General features: G+C 31.6%; 1 protein-coding gene across 3 annotated transcripts; it reads right to left on the bottom strand.

Annotated features, from left to right (window-relative positions):
- Window positions 1–3,704: 3,704 nt before the first annotated feature.
- Window positions 3,705–11,733, bottom strand: LOC143083319 (uncharacterized). Of its 3 annotated transcripts, none has more exons than XM_076259580.1 (3): window positions 11,594–11,733; window positions 7,243–7,741; window positions 3,705–6,663 (listed from the first exon to the last, which is right to left on the bottom strand). In XM_076259580.1, the coding sequence occupies exons 2-3, from the start codon at window positions 7,718–7,720 to the stop codon at window positions 6,065–6,067; spliced, it is 1,077 nt and encodes a 358-aa protein (XP_076115695.1). In that variant the 5' UTR covers window positions 7,721–7,741; window positions 11,594–11,733; the 3' UTR covers window positions 3,705–6,064. The 3 variants fall into 3 exon arrangements, with proteins under 3 accessions (XP_076115695.1, XP_076115697.1, XP_076115696.1); XM_076259582.1 differs by having other exon boundaries at window positions 11,661–11,733; XM_076259581.1 differs by having other exon boundaries at window positions 11,608–11,730.
- Window positions 11,734–12,451: the final 718 nt, after the last annotated feature.

The raw sequence follows: 12,451 nt of genomic DNA, 5'->3' as shown, positions 1-12,451 counted from the left end.
TCCCTTTTTCCAAAACTGATATCAATTCAAATTTCTAATGGAATTTGGAACAATAACTACTCTTTTAAATACATCATAAAATATTAAAATGTAAAATAAAGTGCTTGTTATCACTGAATGGTAAAGATTGGTTGGTAGTAAAAGTGAATATACATTGTTTATTGTATAAAACAATAAAAAAAACTTCATCAGCCACATTTTATATTGGCAAATTTCCAATGAAGTTATTTACATAAAGTTATTGGCAAATAAAAATAGAAAATGACATCATAGTCATGTCTGGCAAATTTCCAACATACATTATCTAAAAACATTTTAGATAAGATAAGGAAAAAAAGCTTCATCAGCAACATTTTATATTGGCAAATTTCCAATGAAGTTATTTACATAAAGTTATTGGCAAATAAAAATAGAAAATGACATCATAGTCATGTCTGGCAAACTTCCAACATATATTATCAACTACTATTCTATACAAAGAAAGATAACTCCAATTGAAAATTAATTGCTATTGCACAATATTGTGCAATTAGATATTTCTTGCTATTGTGCAATACTGTGCAATTGAAAATTTCTTGCTATTGCACAATACTTGATATGGAATCCTGATTTGGACCAACTTGAAAACTGGGCCCATAATCAAAAATCAAAGTACATATTTAGATAAAGCATATCAAATAAGCCCAAGAATTTAATTTTTGTTAAAATTAAACTTAGTTTAATTTTGGACCCTTTGGACCTTAATGTAGACCAATTTGAAAACTGGACCAAAAATTAAGAATCTACATACACAGTTAGATTTGGCATATCAAAGAACCCATTTATTCAATTTTTGATGAAATCAAACAAAGTTTAATTTTGGACCCCCATTTGGACCAACTTGAAAACTAGGCCAATAATTAAAAATCTAAGTACATTTTTAAATTCAGCATATCAAAGAACCCCAAGGATTCAATTTTTGTTAAAATCAAACTAAGTTTAATTTTGGACCCTTTGGACCTTAATGTAGACCAATTTGAAAACGGGACCAAAAATTAAGAATCTACATACATAGTTAGATTCGGCATATCAAAGAACCCCAATTATTCAATTTTTGATGAAATCACACAAAGTTCAATTTTGGACCCTTTGGGCCCCTTATTCCTAAACTGTTAGGACCAAAACTCCCAAAATCAATCCCAACCTTCCTTTTGTGGTCATAAACCTTGTGTTTAAATTTCATAGATTTCTATTGACTTATACTAAAGTTATGGTGCAAAAACCAAAAATAATGCTTATTTGGGCCCCTTTTTGGCCCCTAATTCATAAACTGTTGTGACCTCAACTCCAAAAATCAATCCCAACCTTCCTTTTGTGGTCATAAACCTTGTGTTTAAATTTCATTGATTTCTATTTACTTATACTAAAGTTATTGTGCGAAAACCAAGAATAATGCTTATTTGGGCCCTTTTTTGGCCCCTAATTCCTAAACTGTTGGAACCAAAACCCCCAAAATCAATCCCAACCTTCCTTTTGTGGTCATAAACCTTGTGTTTAAATTTCATTGATTTCTATTCACCTGAACTAAAGTTATAGTGCGAAAACCAAGAAAATGCTTATTTGGGCCCTTTTTGGCCCCTAATTCCTAAAATGTTGGGACCAAAACTCCCAAAATCAATCCCAACCTTCCTTTTGTGGTCATAAACCTTGTGTTAAAATTTCATAGATTTCTATTCACTTTTACTAAAGTTAGAGTGCGAAAACTTAAAGTATTCGGACGACGACGACGACGACGACGCCAATGTGATAGCAATATACGACGAAAAATTTTTCAAATTTTGCGGTCGTATAAAAACTATTTTTCGAAAAGCACTCGTCTCTTTCGTCGCCATCTTGACATTTAACATGACTCGATTAAACCTGGTCAGGGCCAGGGTTGATATCGAGTTAACTCTAGGGTTGTAAAATGATAAAACTTAGGTACTTCGATTGCAACGCGAGTAACTTGGGTTACCCGATTTGGACCAATCGAAGTAGGCCAATGTGAATAAATGGAGTATTAGTCAATGAGACAGCAAAATAACAAGAAAACAACACAAATAACCAAAAGACATCTAGATTAAAGTTTCTTAACAACAGATCTATTTACCTTACATATTTTAAGGTGGTATTAAACACTTTGACTAAAATTAATTTTAATTTCATAAAATTTTGACAAAATATTTACTTTGACCCTTGACAAAAATATAAAAATTTCAAAAAACTTGAACCACACACTTTCTTGGAAAAATTTCATTGGATATATAGCAGTTTGACAAACACTATATTTGAACATTGAGGAGCTTAATACTTTCTTAACAATACAATGTGATTAACACTTTTAGGTGATTTTACAGAGTTATCTCCCTGTTGTGTTACGTACCACCTTAAATAACCAGAAGGAACATATCATAAGATTGACAAAAACTCATTTTTTTAGTATTGCCCAGCACAGTGGGAATAAGATTATCTGTATTAAATGTATATATTTAGCAATAATACTATTAAACCACTGTATTTCTTTACTATTTTTTGTTAAAATCATATTATATTATTTCAGGAAGTACTGTCCTTTCCCAAAGTTGTTTTCTGGACTAGGTAGTCTTTACCAACACTAACATAAACAATTCTTAAATACTCTTATCATCAACAAGACTAGTTAAATATTCAACAAACCATGACTAGCAAATATCAAATATAGAGCAATTTGGTTTTTATCCTATACAATCATGCAATTAATTTTAGAATGAAGTTGACTTTTGCATTTTGAAATCTGCAGAATGCACTCCAGATCTATGAATGAGACAAAGAGTTCTAAAAAGACCTCTAGATTCTACAATTTTTGCCAAATATTTAAAATATTTAAAAAATTTCTTGATTTTACATGCAAATTTATATGGAAGTACATGTTTACTGAACAAACAATTGGAATACAAGACACCTTTAAATCTCTTCGTAGTTTCAGGGGATTTATTTGTTACCCATTTAAACCAGAATCAATTTTGTAGCATAAGTTATTAAGTATCTTAAAATAAAAAAAAATTCCCCTTTTATCTTTAAAATAGAGAATGGAAATGGGGAATGTGTCAAATGTGTCTAACATGTATCCTCATTCCACTTAGCATTCTACTACCTTAAAATTCATATACAATTAATAAATAAATACAAAAAAAAATATATAAAAGTGACAGTATGTCTCAGGCAGTGGTGAAAACATGACAAACAAAAACCCACTGACGTTTACATTAGTTTAAGTTTATACTAGCTATATATATATATATATATATATATATATAAGTGATATAGGTAGTTATGCATGAAAATAACTCTCTTTTTCATTTCCTGTTCTGGTAATAGAAGATGCAAATTCGTTAAAATGTACCACCACTATAAATTAACATTTAAGGGGAGATAACTCTGTATTTAATATCAAACCTTATTTCAAGTTATTTTCTTAACAATGTTTAAATTTTTATTTGAATTGACTGATCCTCACAAAGACTGGCACTTAAACACTTAAAGCTTCAAGTGCTTTGAAAAAGTAAATTTAGCATGAACAAAATCAACATTTATTATAACTTTTTTTCTTAATTAAATTTACCAGTATATAAAATGAAATTATAGAGCAATAGAATCCTTTCTATTCAATGGAACTGTTTTGTTATGAAAAAGACATGTTTTAAAAAAAAAAAATTAAAAAAATGATTCTTGTATAATAAATATTTACAAAAACTTAATCAGGGTTTCAAATACCCACATACAACCAACATCTAATATGAACACATCGTATCTACTAACACTTTTTCGATGTCTTTTCTGCTATGTTTAAGAACACATATAGATGAACACATAAATACAATAAATGGCACAAAAGAATACTAAATACAACCTTTTTGTAAAATGATGTACAAATGTACATGTATAAAATGTATATTTATGAACACTTTATTAAGAACCATATATAACTTATGTATTGCACATATTCTTGAACACATTTACTATACATTGCTTCTAGTATTGTTAGATGATGTAATTATATTTACTTTGTTATTACAAAATAAAGTCTATAAAATAAAGCTACAACCATTATTTTTTTTAGGGGCAGATCCAGTCATTTTAATAGGGGGGATTCCAACCATATGTTTCCATTCAACATGTTCAAAAGCATTGATCATCAAAAATGGAGGGGGTTCAAATCCCCCAAAATACCCTCTGGATCCACCACTGAATATATAATATATATATAGCACAAATACTAAGAGTAACAAAACTTCCACAATTTGTTTCGGTTACAGGAACAGTTTTAAAAAATATTTTTACCTTTGCTATTCCAAAAATATATTTTGACAATTTTATATCACGTACATATAGCTGCCTTTAATTTCATTTTAATGGTTTCCAAAACTTGTATCTATGTTAAATAAAAGTATATAATTACGTGTTCTTCCCATAATTTTCAAATAGCACTATGGATATTATATATTCAAGCACAGGTTTTCCAAAAAATATAGCACCATGGCCCCTTAACCATGTTAACATTCTACATGTATTATAAAATCTTCCAAGATAGCACCATGGTAGAAAATATAGCACAAGGTACCACAAGGCTTTAATGCCTTGAGGAGAACACTCATCATACTCATTCAAAAAATATATGCACATGTACTTATAATTATTTCTTACTGATATACATATATAACAATCATCATCATAACCATGCTACATGTATTTTTCTTTAATATAATCCCAAATTTTCATGATATCATACATGGATGTTACTGAAAAAACAAAAATATAAATACATTATTCAAATATAAAACAATATTTGTGGTAGACCAAAACAATTAATTTCACAAGAAAATTTTACAACTAAAATTGATTCTGTCTTTCACAATTCAGTATGTTTATGATAAGTTTAAGTTTTTTGGTGAAACACATGTGAAACACAGCTCAGTGTCCTAATGAATGTAAGAATAAGACTAAGAAAAATCTTTTGTTTTTGGTTAAAAGCTTTTAAAAGGTATAGTTAACGTTGATTCTGTTCTATCACTCTTCTTAAGATGGTTTTTTTTTATCTGAGTAGTTATACATGTAGCAGTTTGGAATAGAATTGAAATATAAATAATTATGAAAATCAAAAGTGTACATGACATGTATACCTGTTTTTAATCACAACCTTGTTATTTATTTTTCATCATATGAATAACAGTTTTATAATACAATTGATAACTGTAGGTCATGTTTTTTTATATGGAAAGTTGCATCAGATTTAAAGGAATCAAGATTTCATAGAAAATAGTGTGAATGTAGTTTTTTAGAATCTCAGAAATATTTCTTCATTGACGCTGTTTTTTTTTTATCACATATTAATTTGGCATTGGGTAGAGAACCGTTATCATGGTAATTTATAATTGTCTCATTATTTCTTTGTTTATTTATAAAAATCATGAGCATGACCCTCTGCAAATTCTATAATGAGGTCTCATACTAATATTTAATATTAGGCAATACCAACATTGACCAATGTCACCAAACAACTTATCAGCTTTTAGGTAAAAAACATGGCTGTGAAAAATTGTTTATTTAAAATTACTGATTACATACTGGGAAAAGGGAAATAACTGTATTTCTTAATTGCTATGCTGTATCAATAATCATGTAGAGTAACAATAAAAAAAATTATATTTTTGATATTTTAAAATTGATATTTTTATATGACATGTATGAGTATCTATTTGAAATAATCATGATAATAAAAGATATCCCTGCTTTAAATGACAACTTTCTTATTACTTTTCGACATCAGATGAATAACAGGGGGAAATCATTCATTTTGAAAACCCTTCAACATGTTCAAGCTTCAATAGAATTAAAAGAGTCTTGATGAATTAACAGGTCTTCAAAAGTTTCATAAATGAAGTGTAAAAAACTAGCTTAATTATAATTTCTAAATGAACATTGCGTAGTAAATTTTATACGACTGTTGGTGTACATTTTGAATTTGACATTACAGAATATTATTCATTTATTCCACGATTTAACAGGTTTAAATATCTTCTTTTTCTTGTGAACTAACCAAGCTGTGTTTCCTATTTTCTGTTTCTGTGTTGTGGTTATTCTGTTTTGAATCTAGTGTATTTTTGATGTCACTGCAAGAGTTGTTCAAACAGACGTTACTTCCATCTTTGTCATTTTCATCTTTTTGAGATCCTTCACCATGTTCAATACTTGATCTACTACATTTTGATGAACTGCTCATTTTCCCTGAATTTACACAAGCTTCATTCACAGATTCGTGATTTTTGGCATCTTTGTCGGAAGTGTTGCTTAATTTTTTGTCAGCATTTAAAACATCATCAATATCGCTGTCAGATCTTTCAGGTATTGTGTGGAGACGTAAGCTGCGAGATCCAGCGCTGTCTTCCGATTCAAATACGTCATCAACACCCTCTGGTAGAAGCCGCCTCTGTGGCTTATATAACCGTTTCCGGTAGTAGCGAGAATATTTTCTGACATTAATGTCAATCACACGACAGCCTCGTGTTAGTGGTCTTGGAAGGAGGGCACTCACATTTTCTTCATCGTAAGATGTGTGATGAGGTAAACGACTGAATACTACGTATTCATTTCCAAGTTCAGCATTCCCTATTGAAAGAAAGAAAATATATATGTATAAATATAGCCATAATTAAAGAAACAATACAACCTGGTTCACTGGATAGATTAACATTACTATAACTTGTTTTTATATTTTATATGCAACTTACAACATGGTCCTGTGCATGTAAGAATTATTCTACAAAAAAAACAATATCATGAATGGGGGGATTTTTTTTATTCCCCACACATTCAAACATAGTACATGTACAAGGTCATCCAACTACCATATTCAATGTACTTAATTAAAATTGTGGAAAAACTTTTAACATGCTTAAACCCTAATTGTAAAACTTGTCCTGTTGATTTGGCTAATGTCTATTAAGTTTTCTGATAACCTTGTGTTGCGAGCCTCAAGGTTAGTTGCTACTTGATAAGTTTCTGACATAAACATCTATCTATTTTATCTAATATGTTCATGTACAAATGTACATGACTGTATGTTTATATTTATTCATGCATTTCAATTATTATTGCTTGCTTCTATTGTCACGATTGTAAGTTATATAAACAGATCTAGAAGAGACATGTACATGATGTACAAGGCATGTATCATATATATATTACCTAATCTGTTCTGAAGATTATCATATTCTTTTATGTTATTCTGTCTCCTCTTCCAGAGATATAGGAGCACCAATGTCGAAACAACTCCTAGTAAGCCAAGGACACCAGTCAAAGAATATGACAATGTCTTCCAATTTGCTATGTTGACTTTTGTGTCAGGAACTTGTATTGTTGCATCTTGTCCTTTATATTTGGTGTTAAGGCTACTGTCTTTGGGTAGTTTGTCAAACCAGAATTCTAAGCTGGAGATATCTTGAAGTAAGATACTAGTGTTCTTATAATTAAGACTAATACAAATAGAGTCGTTAAATTTAGCACATTCTGAGAAAAGGACTTCAAATTGTCGACAAGTTTTACATCTAGTACATTCGGATGTCTCTAAATTGAAGAAATGGTATTCATCACACGTCTGTGTCGTTGACGATGGTGGCAGGAATATGACTAGCATCAGTGCAGCAAGTTTAATAATTAAAATCATCCTGAATTATCTAATGTTCTTCTGAAAAATAAAACAAAAAGTCAATTAGCATATTCATGATATTAGGGTGTTAACCAATTACATTATGATTCAATGAATATATATATAAATGCAAGTTTGCTAACCATGCTAACAAAATACATAAACAATGTAAATGTATATACATGATATAATTTACTATGTTAAGTTCATGAAATTTGGATAAGTTGTTCTCAAATAACAGTGTGACATGTTTACGCCCGACAGACAGACAGACAAAAAGAAGAACAAGAGTGCACACACTGAAATGTCTCGCCTTCTTTACTAATCATTGATATTATGTTGATACTCCTAAATATAAAGCTTTATTATGACTGTCACATAAACTTAACTGAACAATGAAAATGAGGTCAAGGTCAGTTGAACCATATGCCAGGCAGACATGTACAGCTAACAATGCTTCCATACAACAAATATAGTTGACCTATTGCTTATAGTTTAAGAAAATAGACCAAAACACAAAAACTTAACACTGAGCAATGAACCGTGAAAACCAGGTCAAGGTCAAATAAAACCTGTACCACTGACATATAGATCATAAAATATTTCCCTACACCAAATATAGTTGACCTATGAGATATAGTATTAGATAAAAAGACCAAAACTCAAAAACTTAACTTTGACCACTGAACCATGAAAATGAGGTCAAGGTCAGATGACATCTGCCCGCTAGACATGTACACCTTACAATCATTCCATACAACAAATATAGTAAACCCATTGCATAAAGTATGAGAAAAACAGACCAAAACACAAAAACTTAACTATAACCACTGAACCATGAAAATGAGGCCAAGGTCAGATGACACCTGCCAGTTGGACATGTACACCTTACAATCATTCCATACAACAAATATAGTAAACCTATTGCATAAAGTATGAGAAAAACAGACCAAAACACAAAAACTTAACTATAACCACTGAACCATGAAAATGAGGTCAAGGTCAGATGACACCTGCCAGTTGGACATGTACACCTTACAATCATTCCATACAACAAATATAGTAAACCTATTGCATAAAGTATGAGAAAAACAGACCAAAACACAAAAACTTAACTATAACCACTGAACCATGAAAATGAGGTCAAGGTCAGATGACACCTGCCAGTTGGACATGTACACCTTACAGTCCTTCCATACACCGAATATACTAGACCTATTGCTTATAGTATCTGAGATATGGACTTGACCACCAAAACTTAACCTTGTTCACTGATCCATGAAATGAGGTTGAGGTCAAGTGAAAACTGTCTGACGGGCATGAAGACCTTGCAAGGTACGCACATACTAAATATAGTTATCCTATTACTTACAGTAAGAGAGAATTTAACATTACAAAAAATATTAACTTTTTTTTCAAGTGGTCACTGAACCATGAAAATGAGGTCAAGGACAATGGACATGTGACTGACGGAAACTTCGTAACATGAGGCATCTATATACAAAATATGAAGCATCCAGGTCTTCCACCTTCTAAAATATATAGCTTTTAAGAAGTGAGCTAACACCGCCGCCGTAGCCGCCGGATCACTATCCCTATGTCGAGCTTTCTGCAACAAAAGTTGCAGGCTCGACAAAAATCTGCTGTTTAAAACGTTTTCCTTTGACTTTGATATAGATCACCGATAGATAATTAATGTTGAGATAGTACTTTAACATGTTTAAAATCATTTTGGCAACTCACATATTTTTACTTCAAAAAATAGTTTACGATGGTCCAGAAAAGAAAAATCTTATTATGAAGAAATATATTCAAAAGTAAGAAAAATATATGCCCTTAGTCAGTTAGTCTTAAACTTTATCCAGAAGGGAAAGTACAAGGTACAATAAGGCCTGTTTTTGGCCCCCCTATTTTTTCATTTTCTAAATTTTGTTTTGAAAAGTTACTTATCACGTTAAAATATTCCATTAGGTTTGAAGTTTGTTTGGATGAACTTCAAAACCATTAACTTCAGAAAATGGGTGAGGTGAGGGGGGTAAAAGGGCATCAAAAACGTCAAAGGAAGGAAAAATAACAATTTTTGGCCATTGTTTCTTAAAATTTAATTGCATGCACCTATGTGACTTGGAAAAAATTATGGCGATTTAGACAGCAAAAACAGTTCTCATGACATTAGAATAAAAAAAAAACCTGGGTCACTTTGGTGCAGGCACTAAAAAACACAAAAATTAATTGTAAAATCACCTGCAAAATAAATAATAAATACAATATTTGAAAAATAACAGAAAGTTAACCCCCTGAGCCTCACCTCACCCAGTTGCTAAAATTAGTGGGTTTTGAAGTTCATCCAAACAAACTTCAAACCTCAGGGAATATTTGAACATAATAAGTACAATGTACATGTACATGATGTAGCTTTTCAAAACAGAAAAATGAAAAATGAGGAAATTGTCCTTTAAATCCAATAAACTTATTGAAGATGAATCTCATGTTCTAAGAAGTCAAAATGACGATTTCATGATCTATATTGCAATATTTACAAATACAGTAATTCTTATCGAGTTTTGGTAAGTGTATAGCTGCATTTTTGTATTATTTTTTTTGTTAGATTTAACATTAAATTGAGGGTCAAGTGTCCCTTTTGTTGTTGATCAGGAGTTCAGATAGGTATACATTAGATTGAAAGTTCTGTAACTTTAGAAGAAAACTGGGCATCCTAATTTTTTGTTAAGTGCAATTATTGATGCATATATATAATTCTATAGTTTATAGCTTAGTCTGAGATTACTCTGACGTCCAAGTTCGAGAGCTTCCGATTGTTATCGTGGTCGTAACTAAATGCTTAATACCAATCTCCTGTACAGGAGGTGAAAAATCGTGGTTGGCTTCTATCTCCTATAAAGGAGGTGAAAAAAATATAAATATTTGCATATTTGAGTCTCGAGGCCACGAACTGTCTTGTAACTTGACGTCCATTTGTCAAAATGCAGAAATCGATGGGTCTCTGTGAAAACTGTTAAAATATGGAAAAATAAAGGTTGGCAGGTAGGTGAAACTTACATAAACATGATAAATGAAGAGATAAATGAAAAATGAACAGATTGATGCCCGATTTATATAATTCCAAGGCCCTCAATCGGCACCAGAACCGACGAAGCAGCGCATCTATTTTGGGTGAGCAAATATCCAGTTTTTGATATGGGACGAGCTCTGACGTCCAACGGCCCCAGCTTGTCTGGCAAAACAGCCGTTGAACGTCAGAGTAATCTCGGACTAACATAACTAGACAATGCCAAAGCTGCCCTACTTTGCTTTATATCCAGTCTTAACAAAAATACCCCTCTATAGAGAGATAATTTTATACCTCTTAACAGGTATATAACATGTATAACATGTTTAATAAACACCATCTATAAATATAGGGTTTGTTCCCAACGTGGTTAACAACGAATACAACCATGATTTTTTTAATAATCATGATAATTCAACTGGAATTTGATTAAAAATAGTGTGCGATTGCATAGAGTGAGAACAGACCTCCGAGGCAAACGTGCCTATATGACGGGTGCTATAGTATATTGGGCGCGAACGGAACCTGATACCGGGGAAACCCTGATCCTACATGTCCTAATCTAGTATATTTTTTTTAAATTCTCATCCCTCAGCATACAGGCACTTCATGCACTTGTTTCTATCCATGGGAAGACCTACTATCAACGTTTAAACAAGTGCACTGCATGTGCCTCAGCAGACGGCATGCTAATAATGTTATCTGGACATTATTTTCATCATCTCTTAAAAAGTAAAGATTAATTAACTCAAACCACAGGAGTTTGAAATCCTATCAATAACGGGTAAAAAATATACCAAAGTCGACTACCATATTTTTACCTTAGGATATTAACCGTTGTGAAATTGATTGAAAGATTTAGAAGAAAACACAGATAATTCTCAGTACTTTTGGAACAAAGATTGAAATTTGGCATCTTCTGGTTCCTGTGTCACTCAATATTCAAAGTTTTGAACCAGTAATAAACACGTGATAAGGATTACAATATAAGAATGTCTGACGGGCAAATGAAATCCGTATTGTGTTTTCTTCTATATAAATCTATAAAGAATTTGGTTTGTAAAGTTTTAAAATCCTTGTAAAGAAAAGTGGATTAAAAATACAGAATGAAAATATGAAGAATACTTACAGTGGAGTCCCCGGTGTCCAAACTGAATAGACAAAAAAAGCCCCCCCCCCCCATAATAAACGGAATCCACCAGGTTGGGACTTATTAATCAATGTTATCCATTTATCAGGGACTTTCTATATACTAGTAATATACATGATTGAATGAAACTAAGTTGGATGATTATATAGGGAATCACTGAAGCATGACTGGAGCCCCCCCCCCCTTTTTAGGTCAGTCATGCAGCGCCTCCCCCTTTATGATAAGTTCTGGATCCACCACTGCTATACACCATAGATGTTATGTGGGTATTACATCTATGTATACACTAATATGCACCCGCTTACACGGGTCACTACAGAATTATTGTTAATATAAGTATGCGTAAGTTTTGTGCAAGAAATTTAAGCGATTTAGTATTATCAGTTGTGGTGCAGTGTGGAAATGTACGGTAAAATAATTCTCTCATATATATCATTTATATATACCGAGACATTTAAGTCTGAATTCTGATACTAGTAGTCAGAACTTTAGAGATTTTTGGCTGTTATATTTTTGTTTTGTGTTTGTG

The sequence above is a fragment of the Mytilus galloprovincialis genome, chromosome 7, assembly GCF_965363235.1.
Source record: "Mytilus galloprovincialis chromosome 7, xbMytGall1.hap1.1, whole genome shotgun sequence".
Lineage (NCBI taxonomy): Eukaryota > Metazoa > Mollusca > Bivalvia > Mytilida > Mytilidae > Mytilus > Mytilus galloprovincialis.
The sequence above is the reverse complement of the archived record's forward strand: the minus strand, read 5'-3'. Positions and strand labels throughout refer to the sequence as shown.

Excerpts from the sequence above, each read along its gene's own strand:
- LOC143083319 (XM_076259580.1), bottom strand. The coding sequence starts at position 7,720 with ATGATTTTAATTATTAAACTTGCTGCACTGATGCTAGTCATATTCCTG. Across the intron at positions 6,664-7,242 it reads TAATCTTCAGAACAGATTAG|GGAATGCTGAACTTGGAAAT; the intron begins GTAATATATATA and ends TTCTTTCAATAG.